This window comes from Micropterus salmoides, unplaced genomic scaffold, assembly GCF_014851395.1.
Source record: "Micropterus salmoides isolate LMB-PRFRI ecotype aquatic unplaced genomic scaffold, ASM1485139v1 Ms_hic_scaffold_20, whole genome shotgun sequence".
Lineage (NCBI taxonomy): Eukaryota > Metazoa > Chordata > Actinopteri > Centrarchiformes > Centrarchidae > Micropterus > Micropterus salmoides.
Window position 1 is genome coordinate 6,730,982 of NW_024041151.1, and position 27,813 is coordinate 6,758,794.

Consider the following 27,813-nt stretch of genomic DNA (forward strand, 5'->3'; position numbering starts at 1 on the left):
TAACAGTCTGCTTACAAAATGCAATTTATTATTTATTTGGTAAAGTCCAATGCTCACATTTAAGCTTTAGACAAAATAAACAGGAAACGAATGGCTTAGAAAAGTTAACAACATTACAATTAATCACAACCTCAACCTTTACTGTGACCACAGTCTTCACTGAGCGTTGTCCAGGTGCAGCTGTTCCAAGTGAAGAAGCCTTTCCATCACAGATTACAGGGATCGTTTGGGCTCAGGTCAGCATCCACAATCCAGATGTTGGAGCCAGGAGACCGATTTAGAGGGTTACAAAAGCGCACAGGCAGGACTGGTTTTTCAGTCACATGGATTGGACAGAACCTGACCTTCGACCTCATGACCTCACCTCTTGGCCTTCTTCTCCTTCATGATCTTCTTGCTCTCCTCTCTCCTTCGTTTATTGACGGGGTTTCGAGGGTCGTAGATCTCGAAAGTGTCCTCGTCCTGCATGTTGGCATCCTTGACTTTTCTGCTTTGCTCATCAAACTGCAGAACATGGCCCATCCTAAATCAGACGCAGAGAGGTGGAGAGAGTTCAAAGAACAGCAGCAGAGCATCCACTAAATCACATCGCAGCAGAACTTTTACCAAGAGGCTCCTTTTGCTTTGAGCAGTTTGATTACAATATCATTATCAAAAAATGGGAAAAACCTAAATTTGAGAAACCATTTCTATTATTCAATTGGCAAGAATTTTATTTCCAGTTGCTGAACATGAACACCATTATCAGAATAATAATAATTAACTTCATTTATAACAACAATGAAACAGATAAAAGTGAATAATAAAGAATGAACGCAATGGAGCATTAGCATACTTTTAATGCAACATAGGTCTATCTTGAAATTGAAATTCTTTATCAAATACCCATAATTGTTTCAACATAACTGCTGCAAATCCACAGTAAATCATTACAAACTACAGATTTAATTTTCTTGTGTTGCGAGATCTTTCCCTTTGTAACCCAATACTAAACGTTTAGTTAAGTCTATTTAAGTTAGGATTGACTTAATTTATCCAACACTGTGGGGAAATTCGCTTGTTACAGCAGACACAACACAAAACATGGACAAATCTAAATTAAATAAAAAATCATTAAATGATTTGTGATCAAGATTTTGAGTAACGCTTTTAAACTGCGGTGCGCATTTAGGCTGAATTAAGTGATTTTTCTGGCCACTTAGGGAAGACAGGGTAAAAGCCCAACATCTAACATATTATCTCATTACCTTATAAAGTTGTTATAATAATAATATTATTATTATTAATACTACTAATAGTAATCTTTATTTATAGAGAACCTTTCAAAACAATGGCAAACAAGTTCGAACAATTGCAAATTTACAGATCCAGCAGACACAGTGCGACGTTAGCACTAGCATTAGGCCACCAGATGAATTTAAGTCCAATATTCACTTGCCCATTTGGTCTGTTTTGTACTGCACCACCTCCCGAGGGAAATATCTGGCTCTTTAGCTAGCCACTATGTTCGTCAGCTAGTTGCTAACATTGTCTGTCATCTGTTTGGTGCCGGGCAGGTTGTGTACAGTTGCTTTAAATTAATCATAATAGGCTATGAAGGCAAAGATTGAATCAAATGAAATAACTTTATCCAAGTGACTGGCTGAACTTTATCAATTAGACAAAAATATTTCAAAATATTCTGTACTGATGTCCCTGGGAAGCCAAATTAAAGCCTGGGTCACACAAATTGCTTTGAACACAGATTTTAAGCCTTGTAGGAATTTAAAGAAAGTCTGGTGAGTCTGGTTGGGGAATATACGAACATATTAATACTAGTATTTAAAGCTTAGCAAAAACTATGCACATAATCCCACTAAAAGAACAATTCAATTGAGAGGGGAACATTAAGCAGGTATTTTAATAGTTCATTAGTACTATAAGTTTTAACAAATATCAAATATCTTAGCAGTTCAAAACGCCTGAAAGAAAGCCCTGGTCCCCAGAGAACAGACGCTCATGTGTCTTTCATTTCCCGGTCAGTTTCTCTTCCCCCAAAGACAGATTAAAGAATCAGGACATTCCTCACAGCAGATATCAGTGTCAGGCGCTCCACAGATAAAACACATTTTCTTGATGCCAATGTAAATCTAAACAACGCAGGAGTGGACTAATCAACTACAAGGATCCATATTTAGCCATGTTACAGGCAAAAAAAAATTGGATTGGCCAGCTGTGTACGAACCACTTCTCTTCTAGCATAACCAGACCCTTGTTTCAATACATTAACGGGATGTGATAAACCTAAAGGTTTTTCTTGAGGCAGCTTTCTGGCTTTATTATATACTAGACAGAACAAAGGTCATAATCCGGACTCAAACCGGGGACACGGGGCGATTACACGGCTGCCGTTTTAGATCTGTTGTCTACAACATTGATCATGAGTTCATATTGAGACATCTCAATCTATCTCCGTCCTTGTCCATACACTAAGCCAACATGCACCATCAGTTACAACAGCTTCCCTCAAACTGCATCTCAATCTTTGACTGTCACTTTAAAGTTGAGGATCAGCTGGTCTTTCTTATCTACTTGACCTTGTATGTCTAGACGTGTATATTGTGCCCAGTGTGTTTCAAACTGGCTGTACTAAATAAAGAAACCTGTATATTCTCTTTTGTATATTCTAAAAGATTTTGTGTTTGATGCCTTATCTCCGGTGTATAGTGTATAAGTGGTATATATGGGCTCTGTTCTGTGCACAGGTTGGGTGTGTTGAGTGTCAGCCTGTGTGTTTGTGCACGCTCTCTCCGGTGTTCATTTGAAATCGGCAGGAGTTGTGACAGCTCATCTAGAATGTCATGGCTAGACTCTGGCAGACCCTGAGGACTCCTGCAGTGAGAGTGGGCCGCCTCTGATAATTTGTCTAGCAGTCTCGGCGATGACAGCCCGCCGGCCGTACAGCCTCAGTGTCGTACGGCTCCGAGAGGTGATGTGGAAACCAAGTGTTCAGGGCTCATCAAAACCGCTCTGCGCGGCCACGGTGCAAGGCCACAGAAGCCTTTCGTCAAATTTATTTTTCTTGTGTTTCTTTCTTTTTTTTGCTCAAGTAGGGGGTGGGAATTAAGGAGTGCAGGAGGGTCGGTGAGAGTGACGGAGGGCTCTTTGCATTGAGAGTGTGATCTCTGAGAGCTTGTGTGTGTTAGCGTAGACCGAGAGGAGGAGGGGGGCTGAAGAGGGAGAGTCAGAATTTGTAGACACAGACACAGATGGAATAGTTTACCTCCTCTGGCCCAGACTTGACTTCCAATGTCTGACCTGTTGTAACCCACATTCTGTTCGCAGTGCTCCTAGAGTGGCACAGACTTCCCACTGGTGTTTTTCTAGGACTGCTATGCTACTGCCGCTGTCCTTCCCTTCTCGCCATACCTGGCGGGGGCGGCACAGTGAGGTGTCTATAGCCCGGGAGAGGCTCCAAAAGCCAGCCAAGGTTTTTCTGAAATTCATTAGGGTCCCCACACACAGACAGACTACACTTCAAGGGGGCTTCTCGAGACTAATAGCAACTACAGATTTTGTTATTCTAAATCTTTCACACACAGACACTTTGCTCAAATTCAAACACATGGTATTCATTTCAAACCCCTACTCCGTGTAGTTAGACTTTGAGATCTTTGGTGAAAAACAGAATCTGAGAGGAAAACACAGCGTCAGGGCTGATTTCCTGATGGCCAATCTGGTGGCTGCGGGTTGAAATCCCAACTTGAAACACACATACACACACACACACACACACACACACACACACACACACACACATACACACACATATACACACACACACACAAACACTTGAACTTTCACACACATTTATCAGAACCTGAAGCAAGCTTTGGATCTGACAAAGATCAGTTTCATCATTCCTGGTACACAGAAGGATTTTCTGCATTTTAGTGTCTCATTTATGCTGCTCTTAACATTATATATATATATCATAAAAAGTTTTTACAATCTCTTACAATCTCGTGTTCACCAGGAGGGTATCAACAGGAACAACACAAAGTAATGAAAAAGGCCTTTCTGTGCCAACTTTTCATGCTTGAACTTCACCGTCCACAAAACAGGGCGTTTGCCAAACTGCTTCTTGAACTCTCCAGGAGCACTCAGGACCCCGGGGTGCTCACGTGCTGCTACTAATATTTGCTAAAGTGAATAGTGTCAGTGATTCAAATCTCAGCAGGACTGCTTACACAGAAGCTATTTCATTCTGTCCTATCCAGTAGTCCTTTTCCAGGAGCATTCATACATTGAACGTTTATCATAAAATACTAAATACAAATGACTTCCAAACTTAAGATTGGTATGAAATTACAATAACTGAAGATAAAGTAACAAATACTGAAGTGAAAAAAAACATTAATAACCTGACCTGAGAAAGAAATTATGAGAAACAATTAAAACATTTATATGAAAGTTTATTTAACAATTTTGAGCTATACCGCAGCAAGTGAAGGCTGCGCCATGCAACAATCCAGTAGTTTATTTATCTGTGTATGATTCAAATTGGTGTCATTTCAATAGTGAATAGATTGCGTGATTTCTGTCATGTAAAGTCTTACTGTAAAGCCAAAATAGTTTGTTGTTTGAAAAAGATTCTCAGCACTTAATTTCTACCTTAATATTACCACATTATATTAAGCTACTTTTTCTTGCCACTATCAGTTGAACAGATTCAAAACTACACTAATAGATTATTGTGACTCTGGGGCAGTGGAACAAGCTTGATATATTCTCATCTTATAAAGTTATTAAGGCAAAACCACCTACCCATTTACACATCCAGACACAAAGCAATATAACATTCATTTGGAAGTGTGTTTCTAGTCTACATATGCTCACTCTCCTTTAAGTTTTTGTTTGGTCTCTACAAACTCCGGAGGGAAATATCCGGCTCTTTAGCTGCTAAATGCTCCACTATGTTCACCAGCGGGTCTCTAACTGTGTCTGCCTGTTGTTGGCTGCTGAGCAGGTTACGTACGGTGTCTTTTTAAGAAGTCTTTTTATTTTATTTAATGGAATTGAGGTTGATGAGAAAGACTGAACCAAACAGTAACGTTGGGGTTCTTAAAACCAAACCAATGAAACCGTGGGGAGTATTAAGATCATGGTCTGACCCTTGCCTCAAACTCCAGAGCCCTGTGATCAACAACAGGTGATTCTGCAACTGTATGGCCAGTTTTGATTTTTGAAATTGGCCCAATGACAGCCAAGTGTGCGGAGTGGGTTGTTGGTGCAGTATTATTTCCACAACTTCCACGCCAACAAGCCTTAGTTCAGCAAATAACAGCTAGAGGGACGGTACCCATAGTAATGGTGGTCAGTGTGACTTTGCAAGTAAATTCAAACAAACTTAAGAATGTTTTGATTCCACAATGACAGATGACCACAAAACCATGTAAATAAAAATAAAAAATCCAAATATATATCTTAAACGGTATCAGGCTCACTGACCATCCTTTGTCGTCATCTTCTGCCAGCTCTTCCACGTCTTCCTCTGGACCTTCAGTGATGGCCGAAGACAGCTTGGACTTGAAACGACTGAGGAGGGCCAGAGTCTACCAAAAAGATCAGACATCATCAATACACAAGATGCAAATTAACAAGGAAAGTCCCTGATCCATCAATTTGAAGTTCAGTAAGTGATGGCCACATATTGAGTTATTAACCTGTTCTTCTCTGTTTGAGCCTTTCTTCCTTTTTTGTGTCCTGAGCTCTTCGTACTTCTTTCGTCCCTCCAGATACTCAGCCACGGCCTCGCTGGATGGCTTTTTATCCACTGGAGAGACAAGGGAGACATCACTACTAATTACTATTAGTGCTTTATTTACTTTATCTAAATATTTTTGCTTGCTCAATGAGATTGATTTTCCAGTTTTCTCTATATAATTCAAATCTTAAATTATTTAGTTTTGGACATAATTACACTTGAAATGGCAAAAATTCACTTAGTTCCACCAACTCAAATGTAAATATTCTCAGTTTTTCTTACTATTCTGTGACAGTAACCTGAATATCTTTGTGGGTTTAGACTGTTGGTTGTTTGGACGAAACAAGACATTTAAAGATGCCACTTTGGACTCGGGGAAATTGGGGAAAAAACAATATTTTCACTTCTCTGTGACATTTTATACACTAAACAATAAATTTAATCAATCATAATTTCTTAATTGATAGTAAAATAATAATTAGGTGCAGCTCTAATAAGGGCCTGAAATGTAAAACTGGACACTAGAGCAGCTACATATAAAGACGTGTAATCTGTGTGTGTTGTCAAATGTAGGCAGAGAGAGTGAAGCTGCAGTGCTGACGGCAATGCTGGGAATCATTTCCCACCAGACTGTCCTTCTCTGCGGTACGTGTGAAGTAGTCTCACATCATGAATGAAAGGAGAGACAATCAGCACGCTGACATTGGTGTCTCATGCAGTTAATGTGCTTCTGTAAATCTCACAGCTCAGAGACGCAGGCAGTGAAGTCACCGAGTGGCAGACAGTGAGCACAGTCTGCTGGCCGGTGGAGCACTTTCTTTCCACAACAAAACGTGATGTCACACACACACACACACACACACACACACACACACACACACACACACACACACACACACACACACACACACACACACACACACACACACACACACACACACACACACACACACACACACACACACACACACACACACACACACACACACACACACAGCTGTGCCAAGCTGTGCCACTTCTGACTGGACACTGAGACACATTCTGCTGCACCGAATTAATGATGTAACAGCGAAAAGTTGACTGTTTGTCATTTATTAAGAGCTGCAATGTTATGAGTTTCTGTTAATGTATATTTATTCATATGACCATTTATGAGCAGTAAAGTCAGAAAGGGACGTGACTATGAAAAGATAAAGTGCTTACTGAGATCTACTAATCAAACAGTAATATAAAGTTTAAGACTGTTAGGTTTATCTAACATACCTAAACTAACCTGAGGTTACCCACTCTGCACCGGAGGAAACCCACGGGGAGAACATGCAAACTCCACACAGAAAGGCCTGGAAGGACCAAGGTTGGAACCCACGACCTTCTTGCTGTGAGGCGACAGTGCTAACCACAGCACCGCCCAAGTTCAGACTCCGTCTCTCCAAAACGAAGGTCTTTACAGCTCTCAGTGCTTAGATATTAAAATGAATAGTTCCACATTGTGGGGAAAATGGTTATTTTATGTCTTGCCGAGAGTTAGATGAAAAAAATCGATACCACTCTCATATTTGTCCGCTAAGTAAGAAGCTTACTTTAGCATAACGACCGGAAACAGCTAGTCTCACTGTCTGAAGTTAACAAAATCAGTCTACTGCCACCTCTCAAGCTTAGTAACACCTTATATCTTGTTTGTTTAATCCATACACAAACTGTAAAAATGACAAGTCGGCTATCATTTAAGAAAAACACATTTCTCTGCAAATACTGAGCAGTCACTGGAATTTTCCAACACAGCCCCGGAAATCTAAGAGCCACACTTTCTCCACTTTGCAGTGTGTCAACATGGAAATCTGCTCTGCTGCTCGAGGGGCAAACCTTTTTCTCTTGATTTATGACACCAACAAGTGACCCCCCCCCCCCCGTCACCTCTCCTGGTCTGCCTACCCGCTGCAGCCTGTGACATGCTGGATGCTGACTGATGATGCCCCAAGGTCCTACATGAGGAACACACATCACCTTCTCCAGCTGTTGTCACTAACTACTATCTTTGAGTTTGATGGCCTTTCTAACTACATTCCTCCCCTCTCCTGTCACCTGGGCTCAAGAGAGCTACAAATCAAGCTGCTGATGTTGTAGCAACTAAAGGCTGTTGTGGACGACAAACGCCTCTTCTACAGGAGAAAAAAAACACATAAAAAATGATTTTGTCAGTTAGTGCTCTGATGATTTTGTCAGTTAGTGCTCTGATGATTTTGTCAGTTAGTGCTCTGAGGTCAACACCAACTATCCATCTTCGAATATGCAACAACCAAGACTGCTAAATATTTCAGAAGAGTCCTGTGAAAATAACTAACGTGGTCAAAAACTGTCAAACGGTATATTGAGAAGGCAAAATAACACGCTAATCTTGATCACAAGGTAATCAGCGTTTCAAATATCACTCTACTTTCGTCTTCTTTCTCAAAGTCAACAATATGCAACAGGCATCAGGGTAATAAAACACCAAGAGCACGCAGGCATAACCTGTGTAATATCTGCGGGGGATAAAGACTGCTGCCACATCATTTAGGGTGGGTATTGAATGGACAGTGGTTTCAGAATGGCTCTCTTATTTTTGGCTGTAGCACCCAGCGGTCATGCCAAGAGAGAGAAAACCAGACTACAGGAACAGGCTATAATTGATGGGTGATGAAAAAATAATGCACAAAAGGAATAAAAAAAATGTCTGAAGAGACATTTTGCTATTCACTCCAATCAAATTTAAAGTCATGTGCATGCCAGCCATGTGGGCGGCTGATGGTTGGGGAGGATGAGGAATTGGTACTGACTGATTTAATGCAGAACTTTGGCGTGATGGTCGAGAGTCACATTTATAGCAATATTACAGAAAATCAGCCTATTTCAGTTAAAGATCTTTACTCTATTTTGTGTGTTCTGTGTGTGTATTTTATGCATCTACGGGCTGGGTACAACAGACGACTGAATTACGACAGAAATAAAAAAGAAGGTAACTGTCTCACATAAGTTAGGGCTGATCGATGTTATCACGACATCACTCAATCTCGATAATTATCACGATAAATGTCAAATCATTATTATTTATTTATAAGTTTTAAGGCTGACTTCTGCTCCTGAGTAAAAGTTGAAGAAACCAGATGGTTAATTGTGGTTTTAAACTTTTCTTTATGGTCAGAACAAACACTTGATACCAAAACAGTGGATCACTTCACAGATCTGAGGCAGAACATTTAAAACTATTATGATAAAATCTGTTTTCAACAAATATGCTCTAGTAAAAATTAAGTAAAAACCTTTTCAGGCCCTATTCCTCAACAAAATAAATGTCTTAATTGAAAACGTGTTTATTAGTTCATAATTCAAATCAATTAAATCAAACATTAATTGAACATTGATTGAACCTTTGTTATATTGTTATTGAGGAAAATGATATCCAATAATTTTCATTATTGTTTTATTACCCAGACCTAGTATAAATGTATTATAGTAAAAGTAAGTTTAAGCTATTTAAGTGCCTGAATAATGGCCAAACTGTGGGAATGTATTGCTCTTAAATCCACTTTACACTGACGCAAACCCAACTTTCAATTCAATTTTATTTATATAGTGCCAATTCATAACAGAAGTTATCTAAATTTCACTTCTCACAGAGCAGCTCTAGACTGTACTCTTCGTAATAATATTATTATTATAAGAGAGAGCCACCATGAGCTAGCACTTTGCGACACAACATCATGTTAGAGTCCAACCTTAATTTAAAACCACAGAATGAAAACAGAACAAAAGCAAAAACAATTATGTTAAGAAATGTGCCTCAACAAAACTCATGCAATGATTGTTCACCTCTGGTCCTACTGCGCTACAAGATGTATTGCAATGAAACACAAAATTGGTACTTCTCACTGTGTCATCAACATTTTTAAGATTATTTTTTGGCATTTGCTTTTATTGGACAGCTGACGACGTAGGCATAAATGGTAAACACAGGGAGGGAAGGGTATGACACGCCACAAAGGTCCTTAGCTGAGGGATTAATGGTATTTGTCTCAACCTCTAAGTCACCAGACGAAACCGTTTGAACAAGCTTTCCAAGCTGCCTCTTGGTTGGTTGGTTACACCATAAACAAATGACAATATATTAGGACATAGGAATAACTGCTTAAATATCCAAATCCAGTAAATGATCTTAGAGTCTGTCATTATGGTTCACAGAGCCCTCTTACCAGAACAACCTAAGACCAATTTGATCATTTTCATCAATGCTTTGGTTTGTCTGCTTTTTCTCACTTTACCCTTGAAACTAAAGAAGGGAATCATTAAATGCTCGTGGATAGAGTTGCCAGTCAAACCAAATGAAGTCAATTTTGTTCCCGCTGACCAAATTTGGCAGATTTAGGGGCAAAAAGAAGCACTACCTTTTTGCTTTGGTTGCTGCAGTGCGCACATGCTGGTGTGTCTGCACATGTTGAAGTCTCCACATAGCTACTGCACACAAATGTAAAACAAGAAGAGCTGCACAATGCCACTGGTGTTGTCCACCACTTGGTATTTAATGTATAAGAATATAATAAAAATTGTATTTGTTGAAAGTTTTTGGATCTTCTAGTAAATCTAGAAAATCTTAAAGCTGAAAAAAATTGTGCTGGTTCCAGCTTCTTGTTAAATTGTTAAGATTTTCTTTGTCTTATATGATAGTAAACTGAATATGTTTAGGTTTTGTACTGTTTTATAAACCAAATCATTGATAAATTAATAAAAAATTTAAAAAAAGACAAGTTTTAAGATCCAGCCCTAAAATCTTTCAGCTTTTAAAGCACGTGTACCCAATGAACCTACACCGACCAGTCTGAGAAGCATGCGAGTGAAAAGAGACCAGAGGCTGACCTTCACATAGAGGTCAGAGCAGAACCAGGAGAATGATTTAAGCTGTAAGGGATGGCAGTGTCAGTGCGAGCCTTAATGTGCGTGTGCAGCTTCTCCAGTGGGATGAGATAAAACGAGCCCTCACCACAGTGTTCTTCTGTGGCCGAGCTGAGTTTCAAGATTTACAGCATTTGAGCAGACATCCGTCTCCCCTGCAGTGGCCATTGGCCCATGACATCTAAGAATTCCATCTAATGGAATTAACTTTTGCTTCCAACACAGAAATGTAATGAGGAACTCTTAAAAGAAACTCTGCCTCTGGCAAAGCTGCCAGAGAAGCACAAAACAAAAGGTCCCTGGCAGAGTTTAAATACCTTGTAAGATAATGGAGGAGCTTAGGCTAGTTGCCACTCGGTATAACAATGCAGGGCTGTTACTGACTCAACACTTGAGTTTATATCTGGATCTACTAGGAGAATGCCTCTTTATGCTTAGGATGTTTTTAGAAACAGCTTAACTCTATGCAGATATCACTAAGAGCAACACATTAAGTCAGAGACACCAGCAGAATCTAAGGCCCCATCCACACTACTCCGTTTTAGCTTAAAAACGGAGATTTAAAACAAATACGATCTCCGTCTACACCAGCGTTTTAGCTGCGTATCAGAGTTGATCTCCGTCTACATTAAAACTGAAGACTGAAAACGCACATCTAGTGGCCGTTCACGTACACAGGGCGTGCGCGTGAAGGTGTAGACATGAAGCAGATGGTCTATTCCGTAGTTACAGAAGATTTGGAGAAAGAATAAAGAAATACAGATGAAGAATCACATCACATTTTTTTTTTTTTGCACGGACCAATAACGAGCTTGGACTGTTACTGAATGTAACACTGGAGTTAAAAGAGGCTGTGACGGCGGAAAACATAGTGGGAGTCTGAGCACAGTAACTTATAAGTGTAGGCTATAAGTGTCATTCGCACAGTACAAAATATTTTAGTAAAAATACCAAATCCAAAACTCTGTCAGCAGCATCATGTTTCTGCTTTGCATGACTTACAAGACCCAATCAGCGTGGATGGGGCCTAAGAGCAAGACATTAAGTCAGAGACACCAGCAGAACTTAGTTAATCTTAGTATTAAAGTAAAATGTAATGATTGTATTTTGTGCTCTTTCCCCTAAAATTTTGAACCCAATCATTCCCGAGTGGGCTCAGTGTCTGTAAACATAAAACCATCAGTGTTTGTGGAGAGGGTTAGGGATAGCGTACCGTAATGTTTGAGCAACAAAAGCCAATCATGTCTTTGGCTGGTGGTAATCCCACAGTTAGGCTGGTCCCTGCAGAACCCCCTGCAAACTATTTTGTTTTGTTGCACAACAATATATACACACACACACACAACCTCAAGCTAACCTCTGTGCCTAAGAGGTTTTTGCAATTTTCAAAAATGTGTTTCAGCATCAGCAAAAACCAAAAGATTGAAGGCATCATGACAGAGTGCAGTGTGGTGGAGACCTGAGGAGATCTGGGGGCAGATTTTTTACAGACTCTCATTGGCCAAAGTTACAAACTAACAAACACACAATGGGTTTGATGTGCAACTACGGCGGCCACTCAACAATTTTCCCCCATGCAATTTTCTGTGAGCTTTAACACAAAAATGCAGACCCTCGGGGGGGAAAAAAATAGACGCCTGCAACTAATTGACAAAAATCAGAGGGTTGCCTGTCTTAGTGTCCATTAGCGGAGAATGTAGCATGGACCACCCTCTTTGAGACTGTGTTCACACTTAGAGCTCTGTGGTGAAAGATTTCTCTTTCAAACATTCTTAAAAGCACCTAGTTGTGGTAAAATACATGTAAAATATATTATCAACCACCAATAAATTCACAGTATAATAGGTAACAGTGATACACATCCTTTAGTAAATGTGGGGAATAAAATGTGCTCACATACCCTCCTTGACTTCATCCACTGCAGGTTTTAAACTTTCTTCTTTCCTTTGCTTTATGGCCTGTAGTTCCTTCTTTAATTGGCGCGCCTCTTTCCGTAATTCATCACTGTGAGTGGGAGAAACCAGGTTGAAAAATTTAAACTCAACATATATAACTGTTATACATTACACCTGTAACAGACAAGAACGATGACAGAGCAACTGCATGGTGAAAAGGTAAAAGCAGACTTTTGCCTCCACTGGCTGCTGCTCTAAAAGAAGCAAAACATCATTTATTTTTTAAATTACATCAATACCTTTAATCTGACTGGTCTTCACAAACAAACATCACTTGTTCTGAAACATTATGCCTCTCAATATGTAATGTTCATGGCTAATTATGTGGGTATATAAAACAAACATGAAACACTCCGAAAGTGTAAGAATGAGGAATGTACATTGAGAGCGTGTGTTACTCCAATAAATTTGATGGAGCCCTAATAAAGTAATTGTTCCGCCCTCCAGGCTTCTGGAAAGCACTAGATTGTGTGTTGAGGTTGAACAGACTCAAGTGAGAAAAATGTCAATGTGTTTCTCATTTTGAGATCGGCAATTGTCTTTGTAAATACTTAAAGCTGTATTTTTTTACTTATTAAAATGCTGTCACCTAACAGGGGTAATGAATACAGATCTGTACTCCATCTTGTACAGCTAAATATTTTCAAAATATATGCATGTGAGGGAAAATACGACTAAAATCCACCTCTGTACTTATGATTAGGAGTACATAAGTACAGAGGAGGATAAATATTACTGTTGCGAGTGACAAGTCAGTCTATAAACTTGGTAATTAAGCCCCAAGTCAAGTCCTAAACCAAGACCAACAAGTTGTGATCTGGTTGGGCAGGTTTGGTTATTTTGGAAATATTTAAGATATTTAAAAAATATGAATATAGTTCATAATAACACAAATATTGTTCATAAAGATGAATAAATATGGAGGCACCACCCTGGAATCAGGGACCAATAACCAAATGTGAAAACAGTCTCCATAAGGGTTCTGCCCCCTATAAATGCCAATAGGTGACCATACGGGTGGCACATCAGCAATAATCCAAAATTGCGGGAAAGCCCGTGGAGCTTTGCAGACAATTTTGGTACTCTGGCGTCGAAATGACTAGTAGGTATACAAGGTTTTGGAATCTGTGCAGTAGATGGCTTCAGCTGGCAGCCGCGACGTATTACTGCGGTGCAATTGCCCCCATCAAAAAAAGTGCTTCTTTTTGCCACCAACAGGCTCAGACTGTTAGACCAGGTGTCTGACAACATCATGGAAAGGATCCCTACGAGGGAATCCTGGTGACACCCTCTGTTTTTAACAGAAAAGTCTCGCTCGAGGACAATTCTTGCTTGGCGAGGTGTTGCACCGCTGTTTCCACCTCTCACGAGATTTTAGAGCGAAAGTCTAAAGTCATCAGATTCCTTATTTGAATCTGACCCAAGTCCAAGTCGTGTGACTTGAGTCCACACTTCTGCTTAAGCATATGGATGCAGTGCATATTCATGTAAAGCGGAGCACAACCCTTTGGATGAAAGCAATGTCACATTACTGTATGTGGTGTACAATAAACTACATAAACATCCTGTGATACATGAAATGCATAACTGTCAAATGCTGTTAGTGGCAGAAGTAATGAAAAACTTTCTACTTCCTTCCTTCATGTGGCACACCGTTAAGTAGTACAGGCACTGCTCATGTCCAGCCACCCTTATAAAACCTTTAACTAGATGACAGAGGCAGGCCAAGGCACATCCTCGCCTCCTTTATTCAAGGTAGTGTCCTTTTTGGTAGATGGCCCAAAACCCAGCTCATGCAAGGCTAACTGCTGAACCAGGGCAGGCAATGCTGATTACTCTTCCCTTTCACATGATTGAGATTACTGCCAGTTGCAGAGCAGATATGTTATGTTAGGAAATGATAATATTTTTGTACTGCCTGACAGCTCTGTTTTTGTCCCATTCTCTTGCAGAGCCACAAAGCACAGGTAAGCTGCACAGTCTGGGCCCCTGGCCTAGAAACATGTGAAGCATCTCCAGACCAAACAATGGCTGCCTTTGTTTCTTACATCTGCTTCTACGTACTGATATTCATTTAAATCCTTTTCTTTCGTTTTATCTGGAACTTCCATTCTTCTGTTTCTAGCTCTCCAACACTTATATTACCTTTGTTTAATGCTCTGACATTATCTGTGGAAAAGCATTGAGACATCACACTGAGTGATATATTAATTGCAAGTGCCTTGGCAAATATTAAGAGCGGTGGCTGTGACTCGATGTCATGTCTCGTCCTACTTAGCTTCACAACTGCTTCCAAGGATACATACGAGGGATCAGTCAGACATACAGTTGTTAGTCCTCTCTTTTCCTGAAGAAGAAAAAAGTTGCAGCTGAATCCAGACCGAGTTGCCAAGAGCAGAACTGGTTGGCAGAGTCAGACTTGGCTTGCGTCAGAAAGTCGCCTGCTCAGCTCCGTCTAGGAGCAACGACAACAAACCTCTTTTCTGAGACACACAGTATACAGTATGGTGACTCAGATGAGACCAACCAGACGTGAGTAAAATAATATAATAATACAGGGACTATAGCTGACATTCAGAATTTCACATTTTACATAAGGTTGATTCAAGACAGATTATTGACATCCATCAAAAATAAACATAGCCAGTTAATGTTCTGTTTAAAATGTATAATTACTCCAGTAAGTGAGTTATTATGTCTGTGACGGTCTGAAGATTTTTTTGAGGACTTAATATGACTCTTGTGTGCAGCCACTTTTGTAACTGGGTTGTCCCAAATGCAACTTTCTGGTGAAAAATTTTAGTCTCCAGGGTTTTATCCTCAGACGTAGCAGAAAGGGAGGAAAGCTGCAGCGGTTGACAGGTGACAATAAACAACTGTTTTCACGGGCTTTATATTACACATTATTAAATGTATAACTACTAAACTGCATCTTTATGTAAAAATCTGTAGAGTTTCACTTTGCGTGAGCCTTCGTGGCAACAGAAAGCCACTTACAGATGTGCAGTGAGGCCAGAAATCTGCTGCCTGAATTACTGTTGTATCAGTAGCCAACACCAGGGCTATTGTTTTAGACTGCATGTATATATTTGTTTTATCCACCCCCTTTATATATACAGTACGTATACACACTGTTTGATGTATCACTTTGTCCTCTACTTGTCCAGTTCAGAGAGACCTTCTTGACACGACTTCGAAGTGTATATTAAATGAGTCAAGTATGACGCAAGGCTCTTTTTTGAACCCAGTCCGGCCTCGTTTCCAGGACTGAGAGCGGAGGTTTTTATGCATATATCCTAACAGTGAGGAACAATTTGAACCGAGTGATAATTTTCTGCCTGCCTTGACATGCTGCCACTCGGAAAACAAGAGACGTATCCGAGGCAACGGCCAAACAACCGGCTCCACAGCTCCGGTGCCAATAAAGAAAAAGAGGCCAGAAAGGACAGGAAAAGTCCCAACAACACCTGTTAAGACACACCTTAGGGCTCAGAAAATTCCTCTCGAGACCCTCACATCACAAATTATTCTGTTTTTTTATTTTTGACTACCATAGCAAGAGTATTTTTGAGGTTTATTAGTGTTTGTGAAACAATCTCATAATCATAATCTAAAAATAAATACATAATATAATCATTTTTGATAAGAAACATAGTGTACACGATGTACTACATGAAGTGTACCAACAGAAGTATACAAATTGAGACACAGAATAAGATTGTGCTGTAATTCAAATATGCCCATCTTCTCCTAATGTCGTCACAGCTGAAACAATTAGTCAATGAACCGATGTGATCGACAGAAAATGTATCTGCAACTATTTTGAGTAATTAATTAAGTAATTTGTCAAGCAAAAATGCCAAACATTCACTGGTTCCAGGCTTTCCTCTGTTTTATACACTCATAAATCATAATCATTTTTAGACTGTTGGCAAAACAAACAATAACATGGACGCTAATAAAAATAATCGTATGTCGTATAATTTCTCATTCAGCAAAAAGTATGACTCTTGACTAATGCTCATCATCAAATGGCAAAGCTTGACTAATGCTTGCAAGGAGTGAGTTTTATTATAAAAATAACAAACAGCACCAAGGCGTTCCTCTTCTCGAAAAGGAGTCAGAGTCTTCAAGTTCAAACCTAATTATAACGTTAAATGTTAGAATTACGCATCACTAAATCAAATCAGGTTGCACCACAGAAACTCGTTCTCACATAGACACTATTTGTTACTAAATACACCCAGAAACTGCCAGGTGTTAACTGTTCTGTAGCTAACTGAACTAGCTCACTGAAAGACTTTAGCTTGCTAGCAGACGAGCTGTTTGGACTAAAGAGGTAACATGAAAGATGGTCGATGGTGAATCCTTTTTGTGAATCCCTACTAGTGGCTGGGGTCTAATGCCAGCTACTGTGACTCTTTCAGATTATTCAGAAAGAGTGAAACCCAGAGAGCTGTGGATGATTAACTTTTCATAAAGAAAGCATATGAAGTGATTGGCAGGAGACCAAGGACTCTCTCATGATTCAGAACCATGCATTTAATACTCCAGTGTCTGGCAGGAGTCTGAGGCTGACACAGGAATTCAACAACTTTAAAAATAGTACAGTGATGACTGTATGGTTCATCAAAAATTCAATCGTTTTCCAAAATGTGCGAGCAGACGTACTTTCCTTTTTTGGATTTCTCTGTACTCTAATTGTCCAGCCTTAAAGTTACTTTAATACATGTAATTACTGATAAAGTTTAAAGGTAAAATAAAGCCACAGAATGATTTCAACAAGCCAGAAGTATGTCTAAAAGTAAAATTGAACACCCAAGTCTTATTCAGAGTACAACACAAGGATGGCAGCAGCAGCAGCAGCAGCAGCAGCAGCAGCTTCTCCCTGCTATGGTGGACTCAGACCAGTCTAACGACTGAGCAAGTGATGTGGATGAATGTACTAGAATAACAAGATGGCTGGGTGAACTCCCCTCAGGGGGCACTCCATGGCTTGGTCAAAAGCCAAGGAGAACTGTGAGCTGGAGTGGAGGAATCCAACCTCAACACAGGAATTTGCATGACTTTGCAGAGTGATCTAGACCAACACATTACCCACGCAGTGGACCAAGGTTCCTCTTTTAGAGCGGTTCATCTGCCTTGCAAGTATTGACTAGATACGTTGGTCTTCTGTTAGTTATGATGGAAGAAGAAAGTAATGAATTGTGTAGAACATTAGAACATCAAGTGCATCTTTTCATTTATATCAGTTATATTTGGTCGTGGATTTTATATTCCTCTTATATATTTTGCTTATTTGAGAGTCAGACAGCAAAAGTGCACACTGCCAAATGTTGACATTGATCACAGTCCAAGTGGGGTTCTGCTGGTTTTTAATCCATTTTCAAGAAGTCTTAACCCCCTCGTCCTAGACATGCATCGTTGTCTGGAACTGTTTCCAGCAAGCAAGTGCCCCATATGGGGCAGACATGCTACAGTGGGCCACAGATGTGTAAACCTGGCAGTTCCAAAACATACACAATCGGGCTGCCAAGAACTGGATTATCTCAAGCAGTTTTCGGCACAAAAGCGGCGGCGAATGCTTTCTTGATCTTTGCAACCTTTCCCTGAGAACGCATTGGGTTATGACCGATGACAAGAGACAGGTGCAGCCAATTAATACAGAGTGACGCAGCGTCCGGGGTACGGCCACTCGGGCAGGATAATTAGTGTCTGATGTCCCATTTAAGTTACACTGAACACAAGGCTAGAAGAATCCTTTATCAAAGACCAATCTGGCAGAAGACAAAATCCAGAAAAAGATGAAGACCAGAGCTGCAGCGATAAGTCAATTAATCCACTAACAAGTTGACTGACAAAAAAATAATTACCAACTATTTTAATAAGCAATTGTTTTAGTCATTTTTAAGCAATAACTCCAAACATTCTCTGTTTGCAGGTTTTTAGACAGCTGGTTGGAAAAAAATAAACATTTAAAGATGTCATCTCGCAGTCTGGGAAATTGTGATGGATATTTTTCAGTAGTTAGAGACACTTTACAATCTAAAAGAGAAATTGGGAGATCAATCAAAAATGTAACTAATCGTTAGTGGCAGCTCTTATTAAGACACACACACACACACACACACACACACACACACACACACACACACACACACACACGGCAAAATGCCAGAAGGAACATAAACTGATGTTTCAGAGCACTACAAGCTTTTTTGGCCAAATAAAAATCTCTTATGTGACCTTTTTATTCTATTTTTGACGATGCATTCTTCAGACTGAAAGCTGGGTCATAAGTCAAATTATTGTTTATGGTGTAATCATGTCATAATAATATGGTTCTATCTTTTTATTGTGCCATAAATTTCTGTGTACAAATAAATGATTCAGAGCTTGAAGATGTAATTAAAAACTGAAATTATACAGCTTCAATGATTAGTCAGTTGACAGAAAATAAATCAACTATTTTCATAACCGATTAGTCATTCTTTAAGACAAACACCACAAATACACTGCTTCCACCTATTCAAATATGAATGTTTGTAGTCTTTTGTGTCATTAAGCTGAAGATGTTTGGGTTTTGGACTGAGTGTTTAGACACAACAATCAATTTCAATATCACAATGGAAGCTCTAGGCATTTGTTTTTGCTATTTTCTGGGATTTTACACACCATTATTTAAGTTTTCTTTTTACATACAAGTAAAGAAAAGATGTGAATAAAACCGATCACAGATTTGAACATCAGCTTAATTATTTCTCAGTGATTTTACATCTATTTGCCATTTTGTGTTGTTTATTGGTATCAGAAAATGTCAATGTTAATATCAGGATAATGATTTCAACTTTATCACCCAGCCCTAATCACATAGATACACAAACCCTTGGGCACAGCTTTTCAGTTATTATTTTTATTGATCTCCTGTAAAGGGACTTTATGTGGATGATGTGATAATCTTGGTCTTGAGTTTTAGGACTATTAAAGTAATTTTACCTGTATTATTAAAGTCTGCCGCCACATATTGTATACACCATATAGAAGTATGTGATAAGAAGTGTTATAAATAACAGGAAGTGTAGTATCTTCAGCCTGCAGTAACTGAAAAGCCATTACCAGAGACAGCAGAGGAAGCAGGCCCTGCTGGCAGAAGCAGCTCACACTGTGTCCCACAGCCATATGGAAGCATTTTGCTTCTCCAGTCATGCCCCGTCGGGTTTAACAAAAGTGGCGACTACCACATACACTGCTTTTGGGACTTCATTCAGTAGTGTCTTTTATAAAGCAACCCCTCTAAAGAGGCCTTCTTCAAACACAGCAAAACCAGACTTGATCAATAGCAACTAAAAAAAGGAGTGTCAAACAGTGAGCACAAAAGCTTCACAAGCATTACCAACAACATCAAACAGCACGGCAAGTTGAGACAAACTTAGTATAAATAGAATCTGTGTTGATTGATTGTGAGCACCAATCTTTATCATTTTCTTGGTTCAGTGACTGTACACTATTATCTGGCAACTTGCTCATGAATGCGAGCAAGTCCAAGCGTTTTTGCAATCATGGGATATTGCAGTGGAATATCATCTGGCTGCGGGACAGCAACGTTAAGATAGCTTTGACCTGATGCAAAAACTATTTTGGTTTCAGGGGACACTCCTAATTTTAGCAGCCTTGACCTCAGTCAATCAGGTTTGCAAATTTCCCCTCGGCCGAGGCCTGAGTACATAGCAGACACCGGAGAACTGTCCCTCACACATATCTCACACTGTACATCTGAGCGTTAAACGCAACAGCAAACAACAAAAGTCCTGTTTCGGTAACAGAACTGAGAAAAGTGGCTGCTTTTAACATCCTCTCTCCTTTTTTTTGCCCCCAAGGTGACTAGATACCAGTTGGTGTTCCTCCTTGCCCACAGAGCAGCTGAATGAGCAAATCAACGGTGGGAGAGCAGAGCTCACCCTGCAACAATGCCCCCTTTGTCCCGCACTAACACTGTACCTACCAGCCTGCTCTTTGATTCCCTGCCAAGACAAACCACTGTGTTGGGTTACAGTTCTTGTAGCAAAACAATCTGCGCTTGTATTTAATATACTACAATCTGCCTGCATTGGACTGGCTGTCAGTCAAGGCGCACACACACACACACACACACACACACCCCTTATCCATTAGCACTAATGAGATAAGGGTATGTTGATTATGTGTGTTGAGGGCTACCTGGTAAGAGGATGTGGAGGGGAGATAACTGGCCAACTAGCAGCATCAAAGAGGGATGAAGGATAAATCACTCTCTCCCTTCTCCTCAGGTCATTTTCATTCTAATTTCATCTCACACACCTTCCACTCACACTGTTGGCTCAGACAGACGTACTGTTTGCTTCTTCAGCACAGTAAGTAATTCGTTTTGAGTGCCAACATTCCTGTTTCAAATAGCAGGTCTACTGATGTTGGTCCAGTGAGCTACAACTGAGATATGTGCATGTTTAGGGGTTGTGTGTGTGTGTGTGTGTGCATGAAAGTGACTGGATGTGTGTAGAAACAGAGCTGAAAGATACAGTATGTGGAGGACGATGACACCAGGAGAGAGCTGGGGAGACGCTGGAGCTACGCTCAAGAGCACCATATTCATGAAATCATGCTTTCAATATTAACATTCATATCATTAAATGCAGTTCAAAACGAAAGTGCTACTATTAATTAGATTATTTTTGGGAAGACTTGGATATGAGGACTTATTTTAGACATACACATCTCAACACTGACTTTTTGAAAAACCTTCTTAAAGGACCAGTGTGTACCTAAGAGGGAGCCCTTTATATCTACAGAGGGAGTGGGTCCTCTTCCACGGAGTCTGCTATGTTTCTACAGGAGCCCAAGATGGACAAACGAAACACCAGATCTAGAGAGGGCCTTTTACAAGTTTACTGGCCACCATAGTTTCTCCTATATGCTTAGAACAGGAGGATGGGAGGGTTCAGTTTGTTGCAATCTGCAACCTCTAAATCCTACACACTGATCCTTTATCCATGAACTTCATCATGTGGAGCACTACTCAGCCTTACTCACAGTTCAGTTTCTTCTGTGGCTCTGGAGGAGTTTTGCAAAGTCTGAGAAAATGACCCTGATGATGTCATAGTGATGTCATGAGGGTACAAGCTTGGGCTTTGAGACTTAAAATGTTTAGTCTGCATTACACACTGGACTAGTGCGGTTTGAAAGAAGTGGACATTTAATGTGGCTAAATTAAAAATGCGACTGAGTTGCACTATGGGAAATGTAAGATGCAGTGTTTTTGGAACTTGACCCATGCAAAGAACTACATTTCTGGATATCTCGGTCTCTGCTACTTCAATTGTGACTCTTCTTTCTCCTCTGTCTCGTGTGAGTCCCCCAATGTTAATGTGCAATGCCACATTGGTATACTATATTAGTATACTATTGATATTGATCCGGGAATAACTATGAGATTCAGCAGAGGGTAGAGCTGAAACAATTAGTCAACAAAAAATGAATCAGCAATAATTTTAGAAACTGATTTTGTCATTTAAGTTCATTTTTAAGAAATACCTCCAGACTTTCTGTGGTTCCAGCTCCTAAAATATATACAATGGATTTGCTGTGTTTTATATCATTGTAATCTGACATTTCATGGACCACATGATTAATCAGATAAACAAGAAAATAATAACCACTCAGTGGTGTAAATAAAATCATTTAAAGCCAAAGATCCTCCCTCTGTGGAGATTCTTATGCTTATCTGAAAAACAAAGTTTGGATCCTCATCTGATTGTGTTCATTAAACAGGAGAGGGTTACTCAAAGTCACCTATTCTCTGTATACACAGTTCATCAGCTCCCCCAACAGGCCGCTACGCTGCATTACAAGTGGAACACCAACATGATGAAACTTACTGAAGCTGTATATGACCAAGGGAAAACTCAAGTTTATTTGTTTGTTTATTAAACAAACCTCACATTTCTTGGATATAGTTTAATTAGAGAGACTCAGATTGAAAGTTGGGTCAGAAACATGCAGTCTTACCTGCGGTTGGTCTTTTTCCCTCGCTCCTCCTCACTCGGGTCCGTCGCTTTCTCTACGCCTTTCTCTTTCTGTAGCTTTTTACTGATGAGCTCTCTCATCTTCTCTTTCTTATCCGAGTCATACTCTTCATCTTCATCCAGGTCACCTTCAACTTCGTCGTCGTCCTCGTCGCCTGTCTGGAAGAGCACAGTGAAATTTTCAATCACAGAAAAGCGACTCTGGGAACTTTGTTTTGGAGCAAATGAGATGGAACTTTTAATCTTAACAGAACGTCTGACGTACCTCAGCTGTATCTCCTGATGTCCCCTTCTTCTTTACCCTTTAAGGTAGAAGGAGTATAGGTTTATATTGGAAAAGGACGTTGTAGGAGAAGGCGCTTATAATTATACTAAATGAGTCCTTGTACGTACTTATCAACTGCTGGGACAGAGCTCAGTCTGGGGTCATCTTTCAGGAGGTCATGGCTGCTTTTGCTTTTTCCCTTTAGAGTCTGAAGAAACATAAACAATGGTGAGCAGCTGATTTAGTTTGTTTATTTATTTCAATGCAACATCTATTTCTTTAACCTCCATATCATTTTAATATTTTAAAATCAGCAATATTAAGAACAACAAGGATTTTCAGAAGACAAAACAAAGACATTTACATTTTCAAAGTCCAATTACCACAAAGATTAGTCAGGCAGACTAACTTTTCATTCTAAAATATTGTGGCACAGTATACTCAGTATAACTGCCCAGCCAGAACCATCATATGTAGTGATTATAAACATTCATCTTGCATAAAAGATTTACAGATGGCTCCCATCAGCATTATTTGCCATTGTCTGAGATGAACCAGAATTAAAATCATGTGACATGGTGGAACCTGAGGCCAAAATACTGACTAACCTTTATAACTAGATAAATCCTGTTAGCTCTGATTTCACTGCTTTTTACTGCTTATAGCCTGCACTAAATCCAAAACAGGATTGATTTTTATATGTTTCATGTTGTAAAAATTAGATTAAACATGTGGCTTCGTTTAGACTCGCTCAGAAATGATAACCTGGACCATCCCTGTAGTTGTGGCGTGTGACTGACTGACAAAAGAGTCAATGGCAGGCATGGTCAGTTTTAATTAATGGTCTGTCTGACAGCGAGTAGAACTCAATAGTCAAGTAATTTCACTGCTACATCACTATTTAGTAGAGAGACGGCCACTTCAGTACCTGACTGACTTGATTCACCATCTCCTCTTCCTCTTCAGCTTCCTCTCCAAATGATAACAGACTGAAGTTCCTGCAAAAATCAACATGCCGTTATAAATGAGTTATAGCGCCAGTGACCCAATGAGACTGAAGATGAAAACAAGACTGTAAGAAGAATCAGGAGCATAAGAAAAGAACAATATATAACATCAAAATATCTTGTTCAGGTCTGAAAAATCACGTTACCTAACTGGATATCCAACAAAGAACTACATTACAATGTTGACTCAAGCAGGAACTGCTACTTTCATCTTGTGCTCTCGACTAGCTCAAAAATCGTTCTGTGACCAGATTAATGATCAATGAATTATGGCAACTTCTGTTACAGCATGTATTAAGGTTTACTGGTTGTCATAGTCACATTGTTAAATAACCATTTGTAAAAATACAGACAATAAAACATCGGAAAGACAAATGAAGTCTGAGCACTCACTTTGTGGCTTTTGACTGTGATTTCTTTCCCTCCTCTTTGTCTTTTTCCTTTTTGGTTTTCTTTATTTCACGGGGTATAATGTCATCAAATGGAGAATGAAGCACCTGGAAGAGACAAAAGGTCTTTACATCAGTATTTAAAGCCACAGACACAAATAATCGCCAAGCAAGTAAAACAGTAGTACGAGAAGAAAAAACCTCAGCCGTTTTTATTTTGTGAGGATTCAAAGGTCTTTCCTCGTCGTCACATTCAACCTCTGCCAGTCGGAGCATATTATAAACGGTGTCTCCTGTGACCTGCGTTTGGAAATGTAAAAAAAAAAAAAAAGAGAAGCACAAATGGTCAAGTACACTTTGATGATTTCTTAACGTTACGCTGATCTGGGTCCAAGCATGCGGGAAGTGTTTCACGCAGACAGTAACATCCTATGTCAAAAATCTGGACCCGGACAGAAAATATTTATACAGGTTGCTACAGTTCTTCAGATTTACCTTGCCGAATATGGTGTGTTTATTGTTGAGCTCATCTGCACGTCCCAAGGTGAAGAAAAACTGACTGCCATTATCATGCGGCCCAGCATTTGCCATGGCGACCAAACCTCTCCGATTGAAGCGCAATCTGGAGTGAAATTCATCCTAAAAGATTTTTTTTTAAAAGACACAGAAAGATGATTTCAGTGGCAGCTACATCCTCTAAATGTTTCCTTGGGCACAGGAGTTAGTTTTTCATTCATACAGATTCATACAGAACAATCAAAAAGTAGAGAAGCAGTCTGACCTTGAATGGCCGGCCATAGATGGAGTCTCCACCCGTCCCTGTTCCAGTGGGATCTCCCCCCTGAACGATGAACTCACGCACCACTCTGTGAAACACTGTGCCATCATAGTAACCTAGAGGATACAGAAATATAAGACAATAAGGTAACACTTTATTTCACAGGCCTGTAATTTCTGAACAATTTCCCAATTATTTCCATGAGTTATATAACGATGTCATTTAATGTAGTAATTACAAGAAAAATAAAAACAGTCTTCAATTGGAACAAGTGAATTAACTGCAATTAATTGCTGGCCTAAACTAGAGTATTTAAGTCATTGCACAGCTGGTCATTTGTTTGTTTTCACAGGCAGATAAAAAAACAGTGATAAATTAATATTTAATTGGGTTTAAATTGAGCTTTTCTTTCAATAACATTATTTTTGCTCCTATAATTAGTACCAAATAACATAGTTCATTCAGGAAATTTATGGACCCATAAAAAGAAGCATTACCAAAGAAATTAATGTCAGATGTTAAATAACCAATGCTAGGTTTGTGAGAAAAAAATCTATTCATTTTATCCATTTTCCATTTCTATGTAGTGAGATTAATGAGTGGATAATCAAACCAGTGATGAAATCAGCTACAACCACGGGCGTAGAACTCAGTGGTCTGAGACAAGTCTGTTGAAACTTATACAACATAAAGGTGAGCACATGTAAGGACATTTTGTCAGGATGTCTAAAAACAGAGATCTTATTAACTATTAAAAATAATTAAAAGTGTATTTATACTATCATGAAATAAAATATAAATTCCTTAGACTTCTATGTAAAGTATAGAACCACAACCACAATGTAATGAACTTCAACATTTTAACACTAAATATGAATCCACATTTTTAATTGACAGGGATTTCCTTTAAGCCCTACTGTTGCACCACCACCAAGGATGAGGAATGCATATTCTAATATAATTTTAGAATAACATCTGTTGTATATTTTGGAAACATATTTATTTAAAATTGCAAGTACCATCATACCACATACCCCAGAAAAAGTGTGATTAGCTTCAGTCCATATTGACTATTTTAAATTTATTTTTATTTACTTTTATCAAACCACTACGTAATGCGTAATTTACATTTTTGCTTTAACTGTACATGAACTTGTTTTATGTTTTATTCGCTGCACACCACTGTGCGTGATACTGTGTGTGTCTATGTTTTACATTGATCGCTATAAAGCACTTTATTACCTGCAACGAAAAGTGCTATAAAAATAAATATATTGTTCTTCTTCCTTTTATATCACTATAAAAAGTTCGTCAATAGCGGTGTCTTTTCAGATACATCTGAAGAAATATAAATCGCAACATGGATGCAGAATTTTTCATGCACAATATTTGATGTGTATATTTGAAGGTAAAAGCAGACCTCTAAAAACTGGGCAGATGCGTTTGGGAGACTGGTGTAATGAAGGCTCTTTAGCAGGTTTGTTTTTAAAACTTCTGCAGTGTGTTAGACAGGAAGCTGACTTTTTAATTCTTACCTTCCATGCACAGTTGCACAAAGTTCCTGCATGCTTTAGGAGCCTCCTTGGACCACAACTCAATGTCAATGTCTCCTGCTGAGGTCTTCAACAGGACCTAAGAAAAGATTACATTGTAACCACATTTCCACATTTACCAGTAAAGGGAGTAAAATATTCCCTCTAACATTTCATCTGAAACAAATAATATTAGCTACAAGACATAATGTACATTGACATTTTAAAGTATCAGTGTTTTAATTAATTACGACTTTTAGAACTGTAGTAACGTTAGTGTAAAGTTACAAGTGTAATTTATCACATTGCTGCATTTTAACCGTGATCATTGAAACGTGCTAAGTAGCTACACGTCTTCAACGTTATAAACTTTAAAATTAAAGCATATATTGAGGGATCTTGTTTGAAATGCACGTAAAAGGATAAAAATGAAAGTTAAATTACAAAAAGTCGCGCTCACCTTTCCATTTGTTGGTGGCTCTTGAATGTAAATATTGCTCATGCTGCCGCTGAGGTTGTGTTTGTCGTTGAAGCAAGAGAATTGTGTTTTTCACACCGTCTGATACCTTAAAATATAAAACAGTATGTGACGTTTGTTAAATTAGCTTGCTTTGCAAGTAGAAAACATCATACTTTTCCAGCTACAGCCATATTGGCCAAACATGTAAGATTATTGTTTACTTCAGAGTGCGTGGGGGGGCTTCTCACTTAAAAAACGCACTGCTTATTTTTAATTTCTTGAAATATTAAAATTAAATCACTTACTTAGTTTTCAATTTACACTTAGTGGATAATTCATTCACATGAGTAACAACCTGTACAAGTGCAGGTGACAGAACAATCCCAAACAATATTATAGACTCCCCTAAAGTTGACTTTTGGTTTGACCCACGTGTTCCATAACAATGCACCCTCGGGAACAACAGAGTACTTTCGTTCCACTATATGTAACCCGGTTGAATTACTTCAACTTTAATGGTTTAAACCTGATATAGATATTTAAAAAAACAAAACAATTGACTGATATCACCGTGTTGTGATGCTGATTTATGTTGGGATCAGTAGAACAAATATTTTAAGCAGTTGACGTCGATGTATAATGTATTTATGTTTAAAGCAAGTAAGCAGCCCAATTGTATTAATTAAAGCAAAGCCAA

At 39.1% G+C, this 27,813-nt stretch overlaps 1 protein-coding gene across 2 annotated transcripts; it reads right to left on the reverse strand.

Annotated features, from left to right (window-relative positions):
* Positions 1–27,520, reverse strand: cwc27 (CWC27 spliceosome associated cyclophilin). 2 transcript variants are annotated; one of them, XM_038734722.1, is made up of 15 exons: positions 27,422–27,520; positions 27,117–27,222; positions 26,660–26,756; positions 25,128–25,240; positions 24,842–24,985; positions 24,548–24,646; positions 24,351–24,454; positions 23,879–23,948; positions 23,079–23,158; positions 22,951–22,987; positions 22,669–22,844; positions 12,573–12,676; positions 5,706–5,815; positions 5,491–5,594; positions 1–523 (listed from the first exon to the last, which is right to left on the reverse strand). In XM_038734722.1, the coding sequence occupies exons 2-15, from the start codon at positions 27,156–27,158 to the stop codon at positions 361–363; spliced, it is 1,443 nt and encodes a 480-aa protein (XP_038590650.1). In that variant the 5' UTR covers positions 27,159–27,222; positions 27,422–27,520; the 3' UTR covers positions 1–360. The 2 variants fall into 2 exon arrangements, with proteins under 2 accessions (XP_038590650.1, XP_038590649.1); XM_038734721.1 differs by lacking the exon at positions 27,422–27,520 and having other exon boundaries at positions 27,117–27,326.
* Positions 27,521–27,813: the final 293 nt, after the last annotated feature.

Bases quoted from the DNA above. Each gene is read 5' to 3' on its own strand.
- cwc27 (XM_038734722.1), bottom strand. From the start codon at position 27,158: ATGAGCAATATTTACATTCAAGAGCCACCAACAAATGGAAAG. The intron at 23,949-24,350 runs GTGAGTGCTCAG...TGATTTTTGCAG, and splicing joins TCACAGTCAAAAGCCACAAA to GAACTTCAGTCTGTTATCAT. The intron at 22,845-22,950 runs GTACGTCAGACG...GTGCTCTTCCAG, and splicing joins CATCAGGAGATACAGCTGAG to ACAGGCGACGAGGACGACGA.